The sequence below is a fragment of the Nyctereutes procyonoides genome, unplaced genomic scaffold, assembly GCF_905146905.1.
Source record: "Nyctereutes procyonoides isolate TBG_1078 unplaced genomic scaffold, NYPRO_anot_genome, whole genome shotgun sequence".
NCBI lineage: Eukaryota > Metazoa > Chordata > Mammalia > Carnivora > Canidae > Nyctereutes > Nyctereutes procyonoides.
In genome coordinates, this window is record NW_026575048.1 from 36,908,801 (window position 1) to 36,934,201 (window position 25,401).

The window sequence follows — 25,401 nt, forward strand, 5'->3', positions numbered from 1 at the left end:
CTCTGTGGAGAGGTCTGCTGTTACCCTAATATTCCTCCCCATGAAAGTCAGGGACTTCTTGTCTCTTGCTGCTTTAAGGATCTTCTCTTTATCTTTGGAATTTGCAAGCTTCACTATTAGATGTCGAGGTGTTGAACGGTTTTTATTGATTTTAGGGGGGGATCTCTCTATTTCCTGGATCTGAATGCCTGTTTCCCTTCCCAGATTGGGAAAGTTTTCAGCTAGGATTTGTTCAAATACATATTCTGGCCCTCTGGCCCTTTCGGCGCCCTCGGGAACCCCAATTAAACGTAGGTTTTTCTTCCTTAGAGTGTCATTTATTTGCCTTAATCTGTCTTCATGGTTCTTTAATTGTTTATCTCTTTTTCCCTCAGTTTCCCTCTTTGCCATTAACTTGTCTTCTATGTCACTCACTCGTTCTTCCACCTCGTTAACCCTCGTCGTTAGGACTTCTAGTTTGGATTGCATCTCATTCAATTGATTTTTAATTTCTGCCTGATTGGATCTAAATTCTGCAGTCATGAAGTCTCGTGAGGCCTTAATGCTTTTTTCTAGAGCCACCAGTAGCTGTATAATAGTGCTTCTGAATTGGCTTTCTGACATTGAATTGTAATCCAGATTTTGTAACTCTGTGGGAGAGAGGGCTGTTTCTGATTCTTTCTTTTGAAGTGAGGTTTTCCTTCTAGTCATTTTGCTCAGTGCGGAGTGGCCAAAAACAAGTTGTATTGGAACACGGGGGAGTATCACTGGTCCGTCCAGCTGGTCTTCTGGGGGAGGGGCCTGCTGTGCTGATTTTCAGGTGTTAGCACTTGGGGGAGCTGCTCTGCCCCTGCCTGCTGCAGGGCTCAGCGGGGGTTGTTTACCCCGTCAGGCCCCAGGAGGAACAGTCGCAGTTGCTATGGCAACTCTGGAAGCCTGGATTCAGCCTCCGCAGGAACTACGGGGCTCGGGGCTCAGGGCTCTCGGTTCTCCGTCTGCAGGGCCTGGAGGCTCCGGGGCGGGGCCGCTGATCTGCTCAGCTCGGGGCAGGAGCGTCCTCGCTGTCTCGGGCCCTCCCGGCCTCTGCCTGTCCCGGGGGAGGCCGGATCCTGGGCTGTGTCCCGGCGCCCTGTGCTCCGGGGCCTGCGCTGGTGGATTCGCGCTCCCGCCCCGCAGCCCCCTCCCTGGAGCCGCTCCCGAGCCCCTCCGAGCTGCTCCTCCGGTCCCGCCATGCGCGCTGCAGCCCTTAGGGAGCTCGGGGCACTCTCTTGCGCTCGCAGGTGTCTGTTAGTGTCCCCGGGAGCCCAGGGCATCCCCGCCCTCCTGGGTCCTGCTCCAACTCCCTGCGAGCCCCTTTCCCCCGGGAAGGTTGGTGCAGCTCCTGCTCCTCCGGGACGGGGCTCTCCTGTCCTGGGGACACTCGCCCCGGCCTCAGCCCGGCTCCTCGCGGGGCCCCTCCCCCTCGGAGGCCTTTTGTTTCTTTATTTCTTTTCCCCGTCTTCCTACCTTGATAGAAGCGCGAACTCTTCTCACTGTAGCGTTCCAGCTGGTCTCTCTTTACATCTCAGGCCGAATTCGTAGATTTTCAGGATGGTTTGAAGGTTATCTAGGTAATTTGGTGGGGACAGGCGATTTGTGGACCCTGCTCTTCCGCCATCTTGCCCCTCCCTTCTGAAAACTTTCTTGAACCTCATTGCTGTTCTCTCCTCCCCTCCCCCACCCTGAGCCAGAGTCAATGCTTATTTCCTTTTGTGGTCAGGGGACTGGGTTTGTATATATATTTTTCAGGGTACTTCATGTTGGAACCAAATGTACCAAGACCTCACCAGCCAGAGAGATAAACTATGGTGTGTGGGCTCCCACTTGGACTTGCTGATTCAGGGCCTCTGCCTTCTCCCCAACTTTCTCTACTATTTCAAGAATTTTCCACAGTTATGGCACAGCCCACAAGCTTGGGGTCAAGTCCACACACATTTTCACTTCCTCTCTTCTACAGATGACTTCCTTAAGTTCTGTGGATCCCAAAGCTGCTCCATGGTCTGTAGAATGAGTAAAGAGGGATCTTTCACAGTGATGCTGTCATTTGGCTCCCAGAAAATAGAAAGAGACACAGACTCTCAACAAATAGTTGCCTGTTTTCTGGTCTTAACCTCTCTCTCTCCTGAGGGCTCAAAACCCCTAGGCTAAGGAGAAGGACCGGTATAGTCCATCTTAATCATCATCTTTGTCTAATCTTTTTGCTCTCTAGAGCAGATATGAGATATATAGTATATGCATATAATACATATTATGTTATATTATATATAATATACATTACATGTAACATACACTATACCATATATTATATACATACGTGTATATAACACATTATATAGCATATATGTATAACATGTTATATGTTCTGTGTAGATATATAATATATGCATATATCATATGTACTGATAAAATTTGGAATAACATGCTTACTTTGTTATTTACTTTTATTTTCATCTAACAGTATATAATGAACATTTATCTCTGCTATAAGATAGTCTATTTAAATGTGATCTTCGATGGCTGCACAATATTCCATTATGTAGACATCCCCAAAATTATTTAACTGGTTTCCAGTTGTTGGGTGATCAGATTATTTCTAATTTTTTCTTTCTTTGTTTGTTTATTCATGAGAGACACACAGAAAGAGGCAGAGACATAGGCAGAGGGAGAAGCAGGTTCCCTGAAGGGAGCCTGATGTGGGACTTGATCCTAGGACCCCAGGATCATGACCTGAGCCAAAGGCAGATGCTCAACCACTGAGCCACCTAGACATCCCTATTTTCAGCTTTTTAAAAGCTATTTAGGATAGTTCTAGTAAACATCAATAAGAACACATAAAATTTGTTGCACATCCCTACTTTTTTCTTTTAAGTAGAATTTTTGGACCAAAAGGAGGCATTTTGTAGACTTCAAACACTTACTGCCTTTGCAGTATTTTTTTTTTAGATCTTATTTATTTATTAGAGAGAGAGAGAGAGAGAGAGAGAGAGTCAGGCAGAGGGAGAAGCAGGGTCCGTACAGGGAGCCTGATGTGGGACTCGATCTCGGGTCTCCAGGATCAGGCCCTGGGCTGAAGGCAGTGCTAAACCACTGAGCCACCAGGGGTGCCCTGCCTTTGCAGTATTGATTTCAGTGTGACTCACAGTTTGGGGAACAGAGGAGGAGGTGGTGACAGTGGTCTCCTCCCTGTCCCCACAGACCTCTGTGGGTGAGGTCAGAAAGTCAGGACAGGTGGAGCTTGCCCTGGTAGAACCTGCTTCCTGCACTTCCTTCAAAATTCCACCCAGCCCAGTCTTAATGTCCAAGTCTCTTTTAACTCCAGGAGCTCAAGCACTGAGGGTAGGTCAGGGCTGGAGAAGGGACTGTAAAACCTCCAAGGCCTGGGGAATGGCTGAGCAGTCTGGTCTGTGATATTGGTTCTAAGAGGACAGGAAAAAAATTATTGACATACAAGTTGTCAAAGTATAAGTTTTTAAAGTATTAAAAATATAACTATTTTACAAATATATAGTAAACGTGTAAAAAATTTAATTCGGCATTAGGGCAACCAAGAGTATGGCAAAGCTGGCCAAAGGAGGAGATAAGGGATGGATCTATATCTATATATCTATGTATATATATTTATGTAGGTAAATACATGTAGATATAGATATAGATATATAAAATCAGTGGGATAAATAGCAGTTAGATATAAACCAGGGCAATGATATTGTAACAGCTGGGTTAGTGTTTTCCTGGACAGAAATAATTTGCAATTTTACTGTTTTACTGGACAAAAATGACCCAACTCATCAATCTTCTGCAAGTTAACATCTAAGTTTATAGACTGGGCCTTGATGCAGGGAGCCTGATGTGGGACTCGATCTCGGGTCTCCAGGATCAGGCCCTGGGCTGAAGGCAGCGCTAAACAGATCAAGAGTAAACAGTAAGTCAAACAAAAGGATACTTTCCTCTAGAGAAGGGGTCAGCAAACTGGCTTGTGGGCTCAATCTGGCCTTCTGGCTGTTTCTATAATAAAAATGTATTGGAACACAAACATACCCATATGTTATAGATTGTCAGTAACTGCTTTCGAGATATAACAGTAGGGTTGAATAGTTGTGCCACTGCCCTTACGACCCTCAGGCCTAAAAGATTTGCTATCTGGCTTCTTATAGAAAATGTTTTGTGACTTCCTATCCTAGAGCATTGGATGCTAGTTAGACACTGAAAAAGCATGAGTAGTCTTTTTGCCTTTCCTTTACATTTTAGATAGCTTTTCCTAATACAGTGTTTTAGCCTTTTACCTTTTACCTCTGGCCTCCAAGGGGCAATTCTGTCATAGCCAGTCTCATTGTTTTGACTTTAGTGATGCCAAATCTGTAAAGAGTAGAGATCTAGGACATGGGGGTAGAGATTTTAATAGTGTGGATGAAAGAGAGGTGGAGACAGCTCTTTGGATGCGGGCACGACCACTGGATGAGAGAAAAAGAGAATTCCAAGAAATGTGGCATATGGGCTGTGTATACTTTTCATGCAGCTCATGAGAATAAGCAAAGAATCTGAATCATTTTAAAATTGCTTTTCTGTTGCCAGTGTGTGTTTGTGTGTGTGTGTGTATGTGTGTGTGTGTGCGCGGGGTGTGGATGGGCCTGTTCCAGGACTCAGTGCTGAGATTCAGCAGCATAGTGGCCCATCATAAGGGATTTGAAGGGACTGTTAATGCATTAGGAAGGAGTAAGACAGGCACAGCTTCATAAAGACCACTTGGAGAGTGACTGTTCACAGTCTTCTGAATTAAGAGAGCCCTGCAGGCAGGCTGACTTCCTTAATGTCAATGATTTTGGTGGGGATGTGTCATTTAAGAGTTGCTTGCATGCATAGAAAATACATTTTTAGTTATTGGAGCCTAAATTTACATGATTAATTTTATAACAGTTATAAATTTCAAAAAACCCAAAATTTTCGTAACATCTTAAGTTCAACTTAACAAATCTTGCTGTTCTATTTATAAGGGCAGTTTTGGGTATAGCAATGAGAAAAACCACTTACACTTTTTAAGTTCATGGCTCAATTACTTTATTGCTTAACATATTAAGGCTCCCTAAATATTAAACTGTCTTTTATACCACAGTTAATCAAATTCTCTTAAGCATTTTAAATGACAAATTTAATGTATCTGCAAATTTAATATATAATTCTTTCAAACACTTCAAATGTCTGCCAAAGCAGACTTAAAAATCTAATAAGCAAAGTCTTCCCAGCACCTAAGTAATTTCCTGTAACTCCAAAAAGAGCAGATGAAAAAAAGTTTTGTAAATTAGACTCTAAAAAATTGAAACAAGTTTTACAAAAGTAAGCAAATTGTTTTCTACCTTTCAAAGTCAGAAGTCTAATATCAATTACACATTTCATTTTTTTAATTGCTCAGTTTTTTTTAAAAGATTTTATTTATTTATTCATTCGTGAGAAACAGAGAGAGAGAGAGAGAGAGAGAGAGAGAGAGAGAGAGAGAGGCAGAGACACAGGCAGAGGGAAAAGCCGGCTCCATGCAGGGAACCTGACGTGGGACTCGATACTGGGTCTCCAGGATCATGCCCTGGGCTGAAGGCGGCGCTAAAGTGCTGAGCCACCCAGGCTGCCCAAATTACACATTTCAAATTGAAATTACAAAAATGTTTCAGATTCTTTAATGTTTCATTTTTTTTAAAAAAGAGTTTATTTATTTATTTACTAGAGACACACAGAGAGAGGCAGAGACACAGGCAGAGGGAGAAGCAGGCTCCCTGCGGGTAGCTCGATTTGGGACTTGATCCCAGGACTGTGGCATCACGACCTGAGCCAAAGGCAGACGCTCAACCATTGAGCCACCTGGGTGCCCCTTAAAACTTATTTCTAAACACAAAAGTGTTAAAGCTATCGATTCATTTACATCATCAGCTCTGTGCTTTTTTTTTCTTAAATATTTTCCTGGACCTGTAAAGCCACTTAATACAGGGGCACAGATCACAGATTAGTCATCTGAGATGGTTCCTAGGCCAAAGATTCTGACCCTGAGGTTCCTGGGTCAAAGATTCAGGAACTTGGTGTGAGCTATTGGCTTGAGAATTAGGACACCATCATTGGTCTCTTCTTGGTTAACTTGATGCAAATCACAGTCATTTCTTAGAGTTGGGGCCAGACTGTTAAGTCAGTGGGAATTGGTTTCACAACTTAGCCCCATGGACATCTTTCAAATGTCCCTTGCCCATTTTTTATCTTAACCCCTTTCAACTTTTCCCACCTGATATAGATGAAATCTTGCCCCTTATCTGGATTCTAGTTAACCTCTTTTAAGCTTTATCAGCTATTTTTAAATTTATTTTTATTTATTTATGATAGACATAGAGAGAGAGAGAGAGAGAGAGAGAGAGAGAGAGAGGCAGAGACACAGGCAGAGGAGAGGGAAAAGCAGGCTCCATACCGGGAGCCTGACGCGGGACTCGATCCTGGGACTCCAGGATCGCGCCCTGGGCCAAAGGCAGGCGCAAAACCGCTTAGCAACCCAGGTATCCCCTTTATCAGCTAATTTATAATTCCCTCAATATCTGATTTTTTCCCTCAGTGTTTGCTAATGACTACAATTCTGTACTCATTATAATAATTAATGAATGCTTTCTTATGCATTTATTGCCTATGATGGCATAAATTCTTATGATTTATTGTCTGTGATAGCCACTGTTCACAGCTTCCAAGTGATAATGAGTAGGAGGGAGATGCCTCTCAGACTCTTCTGGAATCGAGTAGGACCTTAAAGGGGTGGATAGTAAAGCACAACAGTTGGAGTTTGGCAGAGGATGACTCCAAGACAATGTGCCAGTGGCCAGGTGAGCTCAACTTGTTTGGTCTGAGAGAATGAGCTGGGCAGTGAAAATGGTCCTGCTTAGGGAGCCAGGAGAGGAGAACCCAGTCTGTGCAGGAATAACACCCACAAAGCCCTGAGTAGCTAGTGTGGCTGAGCATACTCTGTGCTATCTTATTCAGAAGACAGTTACAATTCGGAAAGAGTTGCCTTGTATTTCTACCCCAGGCATTACTGACCACCTTGCATCTGTATTCATGTACATCACCTCCCTTCATCACCTTCCCTACTGGCTACTCCAGGCTTTGGCTCCTATAATTCTCCTTTTCCTCTCCTGCATTATTTTCCCCTCCTTTCTATTAATTGATTATATGAACCTACCAACAACTCTTAGATGTGAAAATCCTCTTTTGATCCCACAGCCCCCTCCAGCTATCACTGTGTTTCTCTGTCCCCCGCCCCCGCTTTTTTATAGCAAAACTATTCAAAGAATGGGGCACCTGAGTGACTCAGTGGTTGAATGTCTGCCTTTGGCTCAGGTCGTGATCTCAGGGTCCTGGGATCAAGTCCCGCATCGGGATCCTTGCAGGGAGGGACGCCTGGGTGAGCGTCTGCCATTGGCTCAGGGTGTGATCCCGGGATCCGGGATCGAGTCCCACATCGGGCTCCTTGCAGGGACCCTGCTTCTCCCTCTGCCTGTGTCTCGACCTCTCTCTCTCTCTCTGTGTCTCTCATGAATAAATAAAAAAAATATTTGAAAAAAACTATTCAGAGGAGCCTTGTCTACTCATTGATTCCACTTGCTTGCCTTTTATTCTCTCCTGAATCAGTTCTGAGAAGGGTTTTGTCCTCAAGCTTGGTCTTCACTTTTGCTGTGGCCATCCACAACTTCTTTCTCATCAAATCCAATGGCCAGCCCTCATATACATGACCTCTCAGTATTGTTGGATTTGGTGGATCTCCTTCTACTTTACCCACTTTCTCCTGTTGTCCTCTCTCCTCTCCTGGTTTTTCTCTCACCTCACTGGTTACTCCTCAGTCTCCTTCCATGGCTCTATTTCATGGTTTGAACCCCTCTATGCTGTTGTACCATTCTCTCTTTTCTAGCAGTTCACTTTTGTTAGGTAGTGTCAGGTGACTCATGGATGGCATCATATGCCTTCTACATACCAGTTGCTCTTGAATCTGAATCTCAAAGGATATTTGGACTTTATATTCTCATGGCTAATAAATATCTCAAATATAACTTGGCTAAAACAGAACCTTTGATTTATTCCCTCACAAAAAGGATACCTGCCGCTTCCTGAGGCTTCCCAATTTCTTTTTTTTAAAAAGATTTTTATTTATTTATTCATGAGAGACAGGGAGAGAGAGAGAGAGAGAGAAAGAGAGAGAGAGAGAGAGAGAGAGGCGCAGAGACACAGGCAGAGAGAGAAGCAGGCTCCATGCAGGGAGCCCGATGTGAGACTCGATCTCCGGGTCTCCAGGATCATGCCCTGGGCCAAAGACGGTGCTAAACCACTGAGCCACTCGGGCTGCCCTCCTATTTTTTTTTTTAAATTTTTTATTGGAGTTCAACTTGCCAACATTTAGCATAACACCCAGTGCTCATCCCGCCAAGTGCCCTCCTCAGTGCTCACCAGTCACCCCAACTCCCCGCCTACCTCCCTTTCCACTACCCCTTGTTTCCCAGAGTTAGGTGTCTCTCATGTTTTGTCATCCTCACTGATATTTTCACTCATTTGCTCTCCTTTCCCTTTATTCCCTTTCACTAATTTTTATATTCCCCAAATGAATGAAACCATATGTTTGTCCTTTTCTGATTGACTTATTTCTCTCAGCATAATACCCTCCAGTTCCATCCACATCGAAGCCCTCCTATTTCTTTAAATAACCCCATTTACCTTACTTACTCAGTTCTCAAACCTGTGAGTCCCCTTGATTTCTCTCTCTTCCTCATCTCCTACATCTACTCCATCAGCCAGTTCTGTTGTCTCTATGCCCAGAATACATGCCCCATCACCTGTTACCCTTGTTGAAGATACTGTTATTCCTTTTTTTTTTTAAAGATTTTATTCATTTATTCATGAGAGACACAGAGAGAGAGGCAGAGACACAGGCAAAGATAGAAGCAGGCTCCATGCAGGGAGCCCGATACGGGACTCGAGCCTATGACTCCAGGATCATGCCCTGGGTCAGAGGCAGGCGCTAAACTGCTGAGCCACCCAGGGATCCCGATACTGTTATTTTCTATGTAGTCCATTGCCATGGCCTCCTAACTGGGCTGTCTACTTCCATTTTTGTCATCCTCTCTTCCTGTCCCCAGGGTCCATTCTTCACACAACAGCAAGAGTGATAAAATATACAGATCATCCCTTCCGTGTTTAAGAAACTCCAATGGTTTTGTATGACACACTAAGTCAAAGCTCCATATATAGAGATCGGGTCCTTACTTGCCTCTCTGTCCTCCTCTGAAGCCCCTCTCTCCTGTGCTCACTCTGCTTCAGCCACGTTGGCCTTGCTGTGCCTTATTCATGTTAAGTCTGCTTCTGATCTTGGGGCCCTTATATCTAGAAGTTCCCTCCTCTTGGCACACTCTTCTCCCCAGATCTTTGCAAGATTGGTAACCTTATCTATATTCAGGTCTCTACTTAAGCCACTTTCTCAGAAGGACCTTCCCTGACCACCTCACCTAAAATAGCACCTTTCATTGGACCCACCCAGTTACTCTCTATCCTATTGCTGTGTTTAGTTATTTTCCTATCACTGGTGATTAACTGAACCACATGTGATAGAGCTGATTATATGACCTTACCCCTAACCTGCATTATGACAGAGAAAGCAAAAAGGTTAGGGGTAAGAGTGGGCCCAGACTTCCCACTCCAATCTTCTCTCCCTCACAATGCAACAGAGCTCAATTATGTGCTGTCACTGTAGTCACCTGACATCCTGACAGCAGCTGTGGTCACTCTTGGCATTTATCCAGTCCAATAAACAGCACCAGGGCAGACAGCCACGTGAGTAGCAGAAAGGAGGCCAGACTGACCTTTACATCCCATTGTATGTTTGCCTTTCTACTCTTCAAGAAAGATGAGAACACCAGTCTTCCCACACATTCCTAATCTTAGGAAGTTACACTGCCCCTGGGGCACCAAACAAAGGGAATATTTCAGTGTCCAGTGAAGGACTCTAAGGACTTTTGTAGCTCGGGTGGTTTCCATTTCTTAACTTCCAACAAAACTGAAGGAGAACTTAAATAAGTTGTTGATTAATAAGTCGTGAAACATAATTTTTGATGATAGATGATTATATGATTTTGGCAAATAAGGTTTTCAAAGAATTGTGTGACATTGCTATAATAAAATTCCTTTCGTTCCTATTTGTTACTTATATGTACATACTTCCCATTACTTACATTAAAAAACAAAACAAAATAAGAATAGGATCAGTGTTGAATAGGATCATTCTAATTATGAGTAATATATAAATATATGAATAATATATAAATATACGAAATAATTTTTTTAAAAGCTTCGTCTCATTAAGGTGCATGGGTGGCTCAGTCGATTAAGCATCTCTTTTTTTTAATTTATTTTTTATTGGTGTTCAATTTGCCAACATATAGAATAACACCAAGTGCTCATCCCATCAAGTGCCCCCCTCAGTGCCCGTCACCCAGTCACCCCCACCCCCCCACCCACTTCCCTTTCTACCACCCCTTGTTCGTTTCCCAGAGTTAGGAGTCTCTCATGTTCTGTCTCCCTTTCTGATATTTCTTGATTTCAGTTCAGGTCATAATCTCAGGGTTGTAAGATTGAGCCCTGCATCAGGCATAGCACTGGGTGTGGAGGCTGCTTAAGTTTCTCTCTCTCTCTCTCCCTCTGCCCCTCCACCTTGCCCCCCCAAAAAAAGTTGGTTCTCATCAAGACATATTGCTAATAATCAACGTTATTGATATATTGTGTTTATATATTTATGTTATTTTGAGTAATTGTGTACTAACAATAATTGTAATGATGACTTAATCTAGAAGAATTTTTTAAAAAATTTAATATCCTATGATTATATAAAAAATATATTTTTTAAAAATTAGGTTTTGATTGAACACATTTTTATTGTTGGAAAGAAGTACCATAGAATGATCAGTAAAATGCTTTTAAGCATAATATGTATTACATTATGATAAAATTTCATGGCAGAAATGAATGAAATATCAGTTCAAGAAAAAAAGGAATATTGCTAATTTTTACCTGTTGAAGAGGAATTTGTTAATGTAATTTTTAGATGGATGACAGTAATAATCACTGTGGTATTGGGATTTTGTTGGGTATGTTTACAACTGTTGTAACAATTTTTTTAAATGTCAAATTCGCAATATTCCAGAAATGATAACATTAGCAATTAACTATTTAAAATTATAAAAAATTTTCAGATTTTAACCTAAAACATGTATGTTGGCAAGGGGTGGGCTTGGCTTTTATAAGCTAAAATATTGGAAGACCAACATCTATAAGGATTAGGGCCCTGGAAGGCCTTTTGGGGAGGGAATTAGACTTGCTGCTCTAGAAGTGAGGTCCATGATGGATGGTACATCAAGAGGACATTATGTACTTGGGAAAAAGGTCTTATCCCTATGGTTAGGAGGGCACTGAGGCTCAGCTCCCATACTTGACATCTCTTCTAGGTGTTCCTGATATGTTATATTTTAAAACCAAATCATAGTGTGTGTAGATACTCCTGTATGTATCTGGATTCCACATATCCCTCTGCTCCAAGGATTCATCCAAACCCAGCCTTCACATGCAAACCATGTAGACCCTTCTGCCTAGGTGCTTCAGGTTGACTTGCTGTGTCAGGATGCTCAGGTGGTGTCTAGGACTCCCTTGGCTCACACTTTTGATCCTTGGCAGATGAAGGATGTCATACCTTTTTTGGCTCTGAGGGCTGATGGGTTTGGGTGCAGGGAGAAGCTGAGAAAGAGAAGCACTGATTCTTTCACACAGACTATGTGGAAGCTCAGGTCAAGGAAGGGAGTGGCTGAAAACCAGCAATAACTTACACCTTGGTCCCCAGAGGGCCCTACTTGCCCAAGCACAGGCTTTACCTGGACCCCTTTATCTCTAGTTGCCCTATTTGCCAGAAGGTGAGATGTTCTCAGAGACAGGGAGGCCCCTTATTTGAGAGAGCTGCCCAGGCCCCTGGCACCCTCCCTGCTCCTCCCAGACCTACCTTTCCTGGTCCATGTGCTTCATTTCATGTTTTCATTACTTGCTTTCCGAAAAGTATTTGAATTTTCATGATTATTTGTGTAAGCAAACAATCATATTAATAAGAAAAACTTTGATTCTGGACTTCCCAGGGGAAAATCTAATCACTTGGCTTGTGTCCAAAGTGCCAATTTAGGAGCCAGGGCATGGGTAAGATGTGTTAGAACTGGGAGGAGGCTCTGACTATGGTCCCACACCCCTGGGTGGTCATCACATCAGTTTTCTAGGTCATTCTCACTCTGGCTTCCAGTTGAATCAGATGTTTGTGGACAATTCAGCAAGGCTGTATAGGGGGATGAGGAATGGGGCAGGGAGGAGATCAGTACAGAAGACATGCTGACTTATGCTTCCGTCACTGACCAGGACATTGTAGCGGCCATCCACCTCCAACCTACCTTTCAGACTAGATGTGCTCCCACATACCATTGCATCATTTACCTTCGCCCCACCAGATACTGGCTTACTCCAGCCCAAGCATATAGGATAAGCCACACCCTAAACTTATGGACTCAAATTTATAAGCACTTGCCTGCTACTCTCTAGGTACGTGGGATATCCTTGAAGACTGGTAGGAGCTGTGGTGGTGTGGTGTATTACCTACTGGAGGTGAAGACAAATTAACTTTTCTGCTCAGGTAAAAACTTCCAGTTATATTTCATGTGGTTGGTAGTGTTGGGGGTGGGTTCTGATTCTCTGCACTCATATCATCTGATCTTTTCCATTTAGAAAAGGCTATTTCTCTTTTCCAGGATAAGAACACGTAGTGCAGAGAAAGGAAGAGCTGTTACCAGGGAAAAAACTTGGCTCCAAACCAGGAATAGGATAGCCTTTAGAGGGTCAATTTTAGTCTTTGGCTCAGTTCCAGGAATTGAAACTCAGGCCTTTTGAACATTTTAATGCAGAAGGATTTTTTTAAAGAACATTATATAAGTAATTCATGAATACATTCTTCTTGTAAAAAATTTAAATAGAAATAAAACAAGTTCCTCTTGATGACCCCCTCTCCTCCCCACCCTATCCCACATAACCACTATTTTTGGTTTAGCCAATACCCTTCCAAAGCTCTCTGTCTTACATATTGTTAGAAGCACATGGATGTGCTGTACTTTTTTCTTTTATGTGAATAGTATCATCCTGTACTTAAAGTTTTGCAATTTGACCTTTTCTCTCAATGACTTGTCTGAATCTTTTTCCATTTCAGTACTACTTATTTTTATTTTTAACTTGCCATGGTTTATTTAACCTTTTCCTTACCTGTAGACATTTAGGTTGTTTCCATTTTACTTTGTTGAACTTTTTATAAACAATTCTAAAATAGACATCCTTGAAATTGTTTCTTTAGGGAAGACACCAAATAGTGGAATTACTGAGTCATAAGTCATGTTAAAAATAAATTAGACACTGCCAATTTTTTCTCTAAAATGGCTGTACCAGTTTACACTCACATGGATGATTCGCAATCTGGCTTCCTCACAAGATTAGATGACTTCACAGTTTGTCACTCTTTCTCATATTCTCCCTTTTGGACCTGTGAGAGATGGGTGGGATTGTATCAGTCAACCAAGGAAAGGGGACGGTATCATTGCTGGGACTCCCAGGAATACCTCTGTTTTCTTTCCTGCACCAGCAATATCATCATGTACTGGGGAATGAGTGCCATTTGAGTAACTTCTCATCCTTTGCACTGTAGTTATGAAGCAGACAGAGCTGGGAGGGGGCTTTGCCAAGTTGTAGGGCCTCTATCCAGCTCCTGAGCCCTAGCTTGGAAAGCTGTGAAGGGGGAAGGGGAGGAGGAGGAGGAAAAGGTACTGGGAGTGAGCTGCTGACAACTGGGACATTTTAATTAAATCATATATATGTATGACTTGATAATAACTATGAAAATTACAAATGAACATCCCTTTTGGCCCAGCAATTTATATATATATATATATATATATATATATATATATATAAATTGTGTGTATACACACACACACACACACATATACACACACACACACACATACGTGTGTGTGTGTGTGTGTGTGTATTTTTTCTTGGACAAATACCTTTTATAAATTTTTACCATTTTATTTCTAAGTAGGTAATATATTCACATGATTAAAAAATCAAACTATATAAAAAGTATCTAGAGAAATATCTTGCTCCCACCTTTGTTCCCTGTATCTTATTCTCCCTGGCCCCTCACAGTTACTTTTTAAATTTCTTATGTATCTTTCAGAATTTTTGAAATCAAATGCAAACACATTGGAAAGTATTGCCTATTCCCCACACACCTGCTCTTTGTTACATAAATGTGCACTATAAACAGTCTGCCTCTTACCTTTTTTTTTTTTTTTTTTGGTTACCAGCATATCTTAGACAGGCTTCCATATTGGTGTGGAGTGCTTTCTGATTTTTTTTTTTTGAGAGAGAGAGGGAGAGAGGTGGGGGGGTAGAAGGGGGGAGGAGACACACACACACACACACACACACACACACACACACACAGAATATCTTAAGCAGGCACCATGCCCGATGAGGGACTCAATCTCACAACCCTGAGATCTTGACCTGAGCTGAAATCGAATTAGACATTTAACTGACTGAGACATCCAGGTGCTCCTCTGATCTTTTTTATAGCTGCCTGGCATTCCATTGTATAGATGTCCCATAAATCATTTAGCCAAGCCCCCATTGATAGACATTTCTGTTTTTTCCAATCTTTTGCTTTTACGAGTCATGGGCCGTGAATAATTTTGATCACGTGTCATTTCACATAGGTATATAGCCACCCGTAGGATAAATCCCCAGAAGTGAAATTGCTGGGCCAAAGGGAATGTTCATTTGTAACTTTCATAGTTATTGGGGGACCTGGGTGGCTCAGTTGGTTAGGCATTTGCCTCAGACTCAGGTCATGATCCCAGGATCCTGGGATTGAGCCTCACCTCAGGCTCCTTGCTCAGTGGGGAGTCTGCTTCTCCCTCTCCCTCTGTTTGCCTCCCCCTACGCCCCCTACTCTTCCTCTCTCTCTCTCTATCAAATAAATAAATAAAATCTTTAAACATTTTTTCGTAGTTATTATCAAATTTTCCTCTATAGGAATTGTACCAATTTCTGCTCCCACCTGTAATGTTTAAGAATTTCCCTAGTCTTCCCAACAGAGTGTGTCATTAAACTTTCGATTTTTGGTAATGTGATAGGAGAATACTGCTTTTTCAAAGTACTGTTAATTCAATTTTCTTATCATAAGTAGTATTGAGCATGTTTTACTCTGACCAAGACCTAATAGTATTTCCTTTTCTGTGGACTGCCTGTTAATATATTGTTGGATTTATGCCTGTTGTTTTGTTGGATTTATGTTCATGTTTTTCCTAATGTTTTGAGGGAACCTAGACAAATTATCCCTTTATCTGAGATACAGTTACAAATATTTTTTCCTTGGGTTGTTTCTGTGTTTTTACTTTGCTTCTGGTGACTTCTGCAATTCTGAAAGTTAACTCCTTGCATCATTTATTGTCCATTCTTTACTCCATGCTTTTGATCATACTGGTCCCACTACTAAGAATAACGTTTCCCTTCTTATCTATATGAGGAACTCCTGCTCATTCTTTTAGGCCTGACTCATATGTTGTTCTCCTTGACCCTCTGTCCTTCACAATAGATGTTGTCATTCCTCCTGGCTATTCCTTTCATACTTTATCTTACCTCTATTTGCCACATTGCCTTATTTTTGCTTGTATCTATCTGCCTTTACTATCTAACTAGGAATGCCTTACCTGTCTTGTTTCTGTACCTTCTAGCTCCTAGTACATAATATTTACTTAATACATGTTTGTTGAATAAATGAGTAAAGAAATTGTTGGTGGTGATTACCACCAACATTTCCTTCTTTACTTAAGCTGATCTGATTTTTCAAATGAAACTTGTATACCAAATATCCTTTTGTTGAGAAACAGAAATGAAGGGGAGGGATAAGGAGGCTTGTCTTTGCTGGTTAGTGATGTTCCTAGGTATTTTGCCATGCTCAGTGATGAGGAGTGGACTTCTTGTTTCTCAAGAAGACATCTCATGGCCCCATTTATCTTGACTCTTTTGTGTGAGATTCAAGAAAAGGCGATGAATTACCACACAGAAAAAAAATTTTTTCAGTGAAATTTATTTCAGAATCATGGAAGCGGTGTGATCATACATAATCATTCATAAATATTCCTATTTAAACAATCTGAGCTTATACATTTTTTCAGCCTTGGCAAAAGGACTTGATATAAAGATGGCACACCAGTGGAAATTAAATTCACTTCAGAGCTATGACAAGTGGGCTTTTTCATGGACACTGATGCTTCTTGCCCCTCTTGACTTAAACTAAATAGATTAACCCACCAATAAATAAATAAATAAATAAATAGTTCAATGGTTGTTCATCAGAAGCTGGGCACAAAGGAGGGTTTCTTGGAACCTGATGTATAATGACTTCTGCCAGGCTAGCTTCAGATGAGTAGGAGAGATAGAGACCTGACTCAGCAGAGGGATTGGCCCTGGGAAGGGGGCTATTCCGCTTGGCTGGTGGACAAGAAATCTTAGCAGTGATTTAGGGAAGGCAGCTGTGCACTGATTAGATAATAGTGAAATTCAGCCTGAGGCCACATTTAAAACCCTTCTACTCCCTTTCCATCAGCCCTAAGGGTTACCCAGCACTTGTGGACTCTCTGGGTACAGGTCTCTAGGAAGAGAATTCCATGATGAAGTCAGTTATATCCTGGCCACCTTTGGTATTTCCTAGGAAGACAGGCATTCCTTCGACTTGAGAGGTGCTGATGTACCAGTTAGGGTACTGAGAAGACTCAAATTCCACTGTGTTCTTGATTTCTATCTTGTTGAAGACAAATCGCTTTTCCATCTTCCTCTTTGGGTAGACTTTGGGGTCTACCGTCTGCAACAAAACAGAAATAAGAATTTTTATCAGGGAAGGGACAAAGACACTCTGGTGAGGTTATTTGCTGGTTCAGCTAGAGAGGAAACTGAGGAATCATAGGACCAGGATCCAGACTCCCGATTTATCTTTGTGGCCCCAATTTTCTGTGTAGTGATTGAAAGAGCTCTTACTCTTTTCTGAAACTTAGTATCAAATGATAGGGAGCAAAATATAGGTGGGAATTTTATTAAAAAGTGAGAATTAGATTAAAATTTCTAAGAGTAGCTAGCTTTCCAGCGACTTTTGCTGTATTTTTCCATATGTCCCTGGCTAGAATGACTTCACAATGACTAGACGTGAAACTTTTGCTGGGACAGCTGGTTGTCGGGAGAGGGGAAGGTGATTTTGGGAGTGGAGGAGATGACAAGTGATAGCTCCCTTGAATTGATTAATTTCCCAAGGTGTCATTTATCAAATGGAGTAACCCCAACAATGTTATAATCCTTCTAACCCTAACATTGTATAGTCTGTTAGGTGGTAACAATGCCAGGACATAATATCAGAAAAATGACTTAATTTTCTGTGGTGGAGGTGGAAGTTGCATACATTTAACAATTACATTAAATTTGTTTACATTTATGCAGAATTATCAAGTAGATCTCCCAGATTTCCTGGCGGGGGAAAGGTGGTAGTCTTGGAAGTAAGTGAGGGCTAAGGTTGTTTGAGAGGAGCCTGGGAAGCCTTTAGCCACTCGTACTCACTCACCTCTAGCTGTAGGGTGGGCTTCCCATCCTTCATCACACAGGACAGGTACAGATTCTTTTGTTTGATGCCCAAGACCACAGGTATCTTGTTATTACTTTCATCCCCGTGCACAAAGCTCATGTGGAACACCACTAGGGAAAAGAAGGGGGCCTTGTGGTCAGGAACACACAAACCCAGGACTCATACAATTAACATCTTCTGTGAGAGCCCACACTGAGGTCCCCATGGCCTAACAGATAGGATAACTTGGCTTCTTATAGACAATAGCAGGGCTAGTTGGTTGATTCTTTTCTCCAAAGAAGGTCTGGGGGTTTCTTAAAGCCTCATCATATGGCAATGAAGAATTAGGGAGTCTAAGTTTTAAAAACTGAAGGAAGGAAGCCATTTCATGACTGGTCAGTGGTGTGCCCAACCACATGAGCAAAACAATTTGATCAATGTGAAAGGCAAGAAAAGAGGTAGATCAGGGTTCCTGAAAGATATCAGGGATAATTCTGTTTCAGGAACATAGAACAACAAATGGGAAGAACTTGGGAGAGGGGAGGCTTAGCTGGGCAAAAAGGCTCCAAAGAGACTCAAATTTTATCTTCCTTAGTCACAGCCATCTCATCTGGGGGCCTTGAGGTCATGCTCATAACCCAGTTCTAAAGAAACAGTTTTGTCCTGGCCTGACTGAGATGCCTCTCTCCAAGGTCAGCAGCCTTGGAAGAGAACAGGCTGCTCCCTTCATCTACTCCCTTGGCTGCACTCCTGCATGCAGGTTTCAGCCACAGTGGCAAGGTGCCAGGCAGATTTCCACAACTAATGGGCTCTCTAGACTTGAGACATTTGCTAGTTAAAATAGAGAGATAAGCTCCTACTTGTCAGTAAAATATCTCTACAAGGAACCATCTGGTATTGGGCGGAAAGGATGTTAGGGTTAAGGGGACAGCGTTGGGAATGAGGATGGACACATTATCTCTTTACCATTCTAGTTTTAACCTCAACAGCAGGAAAAAGGGACCCACAGGCAGTTAGGTCATGTCCATCAAATGACCCCTTTCTAATGGAAGGATTGACATTGCACTATCATTCAAAGACTTGGCTAGACAATGGTCCTGGATGTGCTTGAGCATTCTAATTTCTCAGAATCCCATCTCTTGCTGAGAAATGAACACACTAAGGGTGTTCTGGTCAATCTGGTGTCATTGCTGGGACCCAAATGAAAAGTTTATATATTCATTATTTTATTTTTTTTTAGTTATGTCCATAATTCGCCTTATTGTTCTACTTTGTTAAAAATGTGGAGAATTAGCAAGCAGCCAGGGAGCCAAGAAAGGAGTCAAGATGTCCCCCGTTACCTTGTTTGTTCACATTTTCCCCATTGAGGTGGAGAGCCCGAAGCTCATATGAGTTAGACAGCACCAGGTATTTGTGGTTTATGTCCTGTAACTTGCAGTCCACCGATTGCAGGGCTGCATCACTCATAAAATTATCCGCATCTGTTTTGCAGATGATAGGTTCTGAAATGTGGAGCACACATGTTGAGGAAGAAAATCAGAAGAGCAGGCCAGATGATAGAAGGCAGCAGAAATTGTTGGAGAACATCCAAGCATACACAGTAAATACCTTCTTCAAAGATGTAGCAAAAGATGCTCTTCAGGTCATCCTCCTGGAGGACCTGTGGGCAGGGCTTCTTCAGTTTCTCCAAAGCTACAATGACTGACACGAAATGCCTCAGACTCTTGTTACAGAGCTGGTGGGAGACTTGCAACTGGATGCCCTCATCTACCAGAGAACTGTGGTTCAGGTCTTGGCAGCAGCACTGTGGAGAGACCAAGGAAGAGTTTGTTAAGGTGGTCAGGCCAGAGAACTCCTGTTTTTTACATCAGAGAGGCTGAAGGGGCCTTGGAAATAACTGAGCTTCTAATGTTAAACTCTCTTCTCTCTGAAGCCAAGAGAGGTTAAGTGATTTATCAGAGGGCATGTGGCAAGTTAGAGGCAGATTCAAAACCAGAACTATAGGTTTTCTGATGGCCTATATGGTGTTCTTTTGGAATAATACCTCATTTATCTTTTTTATACACTGTTCCACCTAACCATAAATTTACACCTTCTTAACCTCTATGTCTTTTTGTATCCCATTGCTTTAACACTTTGTATTTAATTTTTCATGGCAATGATGATCATAACATATTATATTCATCTATGCTCATTCAACAAGTTTTTAATTATTCTATACAAGTTCTTTCTTTTTTCCTAAACACTGTCTTATAAGCATTCTACAAATACTTTAAAAGTGGTTACTATTTGTGAAATATGTTTCTGCTTTCCCATTATTCAGAGAAACTTCCCATTATTCATAGAACTGGCATAACTATGTGAAGGCTTAAGTGAGGTTGCCCTGGTACCATGATAATGGTTTGGACACTCAACGGATAGTTAAAGAGGCCTCTAACAGCACAGAAGAAAGCTGAGTATGAGAGAAGTTCCTGCCCAGAAATCTGGGAGCAAAAAACTATTCTACTTTTAAAGGGGGCAGATATACATTAATTCCCAAGGACTTAAGTGATTTATGTAGGCTGAATCTTCTCCTAAAAGGAGAATCAAATTTGCATTGGAGCCTTGGCTGCTTTCCTAACAAAAAACCAGCAAGCTTTATCATCACTGCCATCCCTCCACCCTGCGCAAGCATGGCCATCATCACCAAGCCATAGTAAGTGATTGTGGGAGTGGTGTTGTGACCAAGTCAGCATGCAGTGCCATCTGCATCTGTCTTACTGCAAGAGATGAAAGTCCTTTCATTGCAAAATACCCTGGAAACAAGGTAGCCCAGAACCCTTTTCCTGGAGCCTCTCCCATATCAGAGTACCTCCAGGTGTTGTGAGCTAAGCCCATGGTCTCACCTTCACCTTTCCAGGGCCATCAGCTTCAAAGAATAGGTCATTCTCATTGTTACTGTAATAAAACCAGAGAGATTGTTCAAGTATGTCTCCCAGACAAGTTCTTTTTCCTTCCCTCCAAACCGTCTTCACTGTTAATAGGAAACTACAAAGAGTATGTCCCTTAAAGTTGCTAAAAGCTGCTGGCAAGTTTTATGGTGATATGCATGGAATGGCATAGTAGGCAGGGCAGATATCCTAGATACTACCTGTTGGATCCTGAGACCTATCCTCCATCCACTTAACATCTGAGCTTTTCTTCTCTCTCAAGCCAAACTTTGCCAAAAGGTTGCCTGTATTGTTCACTTGGAATCTCTTTTTCCTATTTGCCATTTGCAGGGAACCCTTGCAGCAACAACATGTGGATGGCCTATGGGTCCAAAGAAAGGCTAGACTTGCAGTGGGAAATCAGTCTTTAAACCATGTTAACCTAGAGCCCTGCTTGCCACTGGAAGAGGAAGTTTGGAGGACATATCTGGTCTCCAAGCACAGATAACACCCCACTCTTGAAAGAGGAGCTCTACTCATATGGCTAATCTCAATCACCTCACTGACCTGGAGTAAGCCATCATTTCACTGGTGAGTTCGGGTACTGCTGCCATGGCTGCTTTAGAAACCTGTGTAAAGAGGAGAAAATAAATGATTCCTGCCAGGCCAGTCTTCCCCAGGGCTGCCTTCATATGTGAGTTTCCCTTAGCACCTGGTACATGGCAGGCATGTAAAGAAACAATCTTTAAATGAATGAGTGAATGCATGATAGAACCTTCCTTTGGGTCCAGAGGAAACATTTGCTAAACCAAACCCAAACCAAGAATATATTTGTTAGATCTGGAGCAGCGGCTTTGACACTGATCTCTCAGTTGTCAAGCTGCTACATAAGCAATACTCGTTCCCAGAAATTTTCACAAATCATAGCCATAATATCAGGCAGAGAGGAAGGGAGAGAGGGAGAAAGAGACAGACAGAGACAGAGAGACTTGACTGGAACCCAGTCATAAAGAAGAGTTAGTTCAAGTTGTACCTGAATAGTGAAGACTGGCTGGAGAGAACAGAATCCTGGAGTGGACCACTGTACCTCGAAGAGCTATGCTGTTTGCCAATTTCTACCTAACTTTTATACTCTTTAAAAGCAGAAGTAGATAGCTGAGAAATTTCCTGGTTGGTTAACAATTTCACAACCAAGTTTTAAAAAAAAGAAGAGGACCAGTGGAAACTTCTAGGGTAGATTAAACTGAAATAATTGTCTAGTGCATGAAGGGCAAGTGGTAGCAAATGATGACACATTTTCTCAAATGTGTCATTATGCAAATCTATATTGTTTTTTTGACAACTGTTACACAAATGATGTTAATATTAAAAGACAGGATTTTCCTAGGTTTGAATAATATTTTAATTTAGGGTCTCTGGGACAAAGTGGAAGACACACAGACACCTATACAAACAGCCTCCCTCACTCATGCATTGCACTTACATTTAGGAGCCTTCTCAGAGAACCTGGAGATGGATTAAGGGGTATAAAGAAGTGATGGTAACCATTCCAGTCTGAACAGTCTGCTGTTCTCTACTTTGGGAGCTTGAGGTCAATTACAGGAGCCCCTGAAAAGATAGTTGACCTCCTAGGATGGGACAGAAAAAATATAGTTGTGCAGGGGTTCAGGCTCCTAATGGGATGGGGGGAACCTTGCAGATAAGCTCATTCAACTCTTTCAGACCAGGTGCTGGGACCCTAGCCAGTTACACATGCAATCTGTATCAATACAGTGAATTAATCTGGATTGAGAATGTATTTGAAAAGATTGTGAGTAAGTCAAGGTTTCAGGATCACAGTCACTTTTTAAATTGCAGACAAGATGTTTTCTGCCTAAAATCATTTTTCTCCTAACTTTGAAAAATAGAATATTGTTTTTTAAAGAATATCCAGCTGTGACTATATCTCTTAATATTTCCAAGAGTTATTAGACTGTTTTTTCCAGGTCTATTGAGATATAATTTAAAAAGATTGTTTAAGGTGTACAACACAATGGTTTGCTATACATACACATTGTAAAAAGATGACCACAATAAGGTTAATCAGCATACTCATCAGCTCACGTAATTGTACATATTTATCTTTTTATGGCAAGAGCATTTAAGATCTACCCCTTAGCCACTTTCAAGTATATGATATGGTATAGTTAACAACAGTCACCATGTTGTATAATAGATTCCTAGAACTTATTCATCTTATAACTTGCAGTTTGATCAAACTATTCCCATTCTTTTCTCTATTACTATGAGTTTGCCTTTTTTCTTTTTGTTTGCTTGTTTTAAGATTCCACATATAGGTGAAATAATAAAGCAATTGTCTTTTCTGTCTGACTTATTTCACTTAGTGTAATGCCCCCAAGGTCCATCCATATGGTCACAAGTAGCAGGATTTCCTTCTTCTTCTTTTTTTTTGTGACTGAAATATTCCTTTATATATCATATTTTTAACTCATTCAGCTGTTGATTGACATTGAGGTTATTTCTGTGTCTTGGCTGTTGTGAATAAAGCTGCAATGAATGTGAGAGTGCAGATGCCTGAGACAGTGATTTCATTTCCTTTGGATATGTGCTTAGAAGGGGGAATTCTGTATCATATGGTAGTTCTAGCTTTAATTTTTGGAGTAACCTCTATATTGTTTATTTTCCATAAAAGCTGCATCAATTTACATTCCCACCAACAATGTTCTAAGGTCCCTTTTTCTTTTCTTTTTTTTAAAGATATGATTTATTTATTCATGAGATACACAGAGAGAGGGAGAGAGAGGCAGAGACACAGGCAGAGGGAGAAGCAGGCTCCATGCAGGGAGCCTGATGTGGGACTTGATCCCGGGACTCCAGGATCATGCCCTGGGCTGAAGGCAGGCGCTAAACTGCTGAGCCACCCGGGGATCCCCATAAGGTTCCTCTTTCTCTGTAGCCTCAGCAAAACTTGTTATTGCCTATCTTTTTGATGATAGCCATTCTAAAGGTGTGAGGCAATTATTTCTCATGCTTTCAATTAAATTTCCTTGATGATTAGTGATGTTAGTCATCTTTTCATGTAGCTTTGGTCATTTTAATGTCTTCTTTGGAAAAATGTCTTTTGAGGTCCTCTGCCCATTTTAAAATTGGATTGTTTATTTATTTTTGCTATTGAGTAATAGGAGTTCTTTATATATTTTTGATATTAACCCCTTACCTATAATATGATTTGCAAATAACTTCTACTCTGAAGTTACCTTTTGGTTTTGTTGATTTTTTTTTTCTGTGCAGAAGCTGCTCAGTGTAACATAGCCCCATTGTTTATTTTTGCTTTTTTTTGCTTGTGCTTTTGGTGTCATATTCAAAAAACCATCAGCAAGACTAGTGTCAAGGAGCTTTTCCCCTATATTTTCTTGCAGAAGCTTTACAGTTTCAGGTGTTACTTTTAAGTCTTTAATATAGTTTGAACTAATTTTTGTAAGTGGTACAAGATAGGGGTCTCCAATTTCATCCTTTTGCATGTGAATATCCAGTTTTCCCAACATCATATATTAGAAAGACTATCTTTTCTCTATTGAGTATTCTTGACTCCCTTAGTAAATATTAGCTGGCCATATATGCATGGACTTATTTCTGGACTCTCAGTTCTGTTCCTTTGGTCTACATGTCTGTTTTTATGCCATTGCCATACTGTTTTGATCATTATGGCTTTGTAGTTTAGTTTGAAATTAGGAAGTGTGATGCCTCCACCTTTGTTCTTCTTTCTCAAGATTACTTTGGCTATTCAGGTCTTTGGTTCCATACAAATTTTAGGATCCTTCCTTCCTTCCTTCCTTCCTTCCTTCCTTCCTTCCTTCCTTCCTTCCTTTCTAAAGAAAAAAAAAGAAAAAAAAAGCATGAGAAGGTAGGGGAGGGGCAGAGGGAGAGGAAGAGGGAGAGAGAGAATCTCAAGCAGGCTCCACACCCAGCATAGAGCCTGATGTGGGGCTCAATCTCACAGCCCCTGAGATCATGACCTGAGCTGAAATCAAGGGTTGGATACTCAATGACAGCCTCCCAGGTGCCCCAGGATTGTTTTTTTCTATTTCTGTAAAATATGCCACTGGAATTTTAATAATTTAATAATAAAAATAAAATAATTGTAATAATAAATAATAATTGAATCTAAAGATGGATTTTTTAATAGATGGATTTAAATAGTATGGACATTTTAATAGTATTAATTATTCTAATCCCTGAACTTGGGATTCCATTTACTTGTATTTTCTTTAATTTCTTTCATTAATATCACATAGTTTTCAGTGTAGAGATCTTTCACCTTCTTCGTTAAATTATTCCTATTTCTTTTATTGTTTTATTTATTTTATTCCTATTTATTTATTGTTTATTGTTCCCACATAAATTGGATTCTTTTCTTTATTTCTCTTTTAGATATTTCATTGTTAGTGTATTAAAATACACCAGCTTTTATTGAACTCAGAGACCAGCAGAGTGCCCACCCAGGGAACTGCCCCAGGGTAGCCTTCACATTTGTAGAATAATTGAATGACCAGATCATGAACTGTGTATGGAGCCTAGGAATGGGGCCTTCATCACCCCTTTTGGCACATCTATAATACAGCACTTATTGCATTGAATTAAAACCTTGCTGACTTACCTGGTTCCCTTAGGAAGCTGTGAACTCTCAGACCTGGGTCTGGTGTAGTAGCTGGCATGCAAACTGAGGCA

The 25,401-nt window shown here is 41.3% G+C and overlaps 1 protein-coding gene and 1 long non-coding RNA gene across 3 annotated transcripts in view; one reads left to right on the forward strand and one right to left on the reverse strand.

Moving 5' to 3' along the window:
* Positions 1-21,256, forward strand: part of LOC129510731 (uncharacterized) — a 61,637-nt gene extending 40,381 nt beyond the window's left edge. Inside the window, exons 3-4 of one of the 2 annotated variants that reach the window (XR_008664679.1) lie at positions 12,646-12,736; positions 21,025-21,256. This is a non-coding gene — a long non-coding RNA (uncharacterized LOC129510731). Of the gene's footprint in view, positions 1-12,645; positions 12,737-19,256; positions 19,332-21,024 lie in introns of those variants that run through there. The other variant, XR_008664680.1, reaches the window with a different exon arrangement.
* IL1B (interleukin 1 beta) lies at positions 16,427-21,746 on the reverse strand. Its single transcript, XM_055326927.1, has 7 exons — positions 21,707-21,746; positions 21,241-21,302; positions 20,650-20,701; positions 19,373-19,568; positions 19,105-19,266; positions 17,765-17,895; positions 16,427-17,017 (listed from the first exon to the last, which is right to left on the reverse strand). The coding sequence occupies exons 2-7, from the start codon at positions 21,285-21,287 to the stop codon at positions 16,808-16,810; spliced, it is 798 nt and encodes a 265-aa protein (XP_055182902.1). The 5' UTR covers positions 21,288-21,302; positions 21,707-21,746; the 3' UTR covers positions 16,427-16,807.
* Between the last annotated feature and the right edge of the window lie 3,655 nt (positions 21,747-25,401).

Bases quoted from the DNA above. Each gene is read 5' to 3' on its own strand.
- IL1B (XM_055326927.1), bottom strand. From the start codon at position 21,287: ATGGCAGCAGTACCCGAACTCACCAGTGAAATGATGGCTTACTCCAG. The intron at 19,569-20,649 runs GTGAGACCATGG...GTCTCTCCACAG, and splicing joins ATGGCCCTGGAAAGGTGAAG to TGCTGCTGCCAAGACCTGAA. The intron at 17,018-17,764 runs GTGAGTGAGTAC...GTTTTGTTGCAG, and splicing joins AGCCCACCCTACAGCTAGAG to ACGGTAGACCCCAAAGTCTA.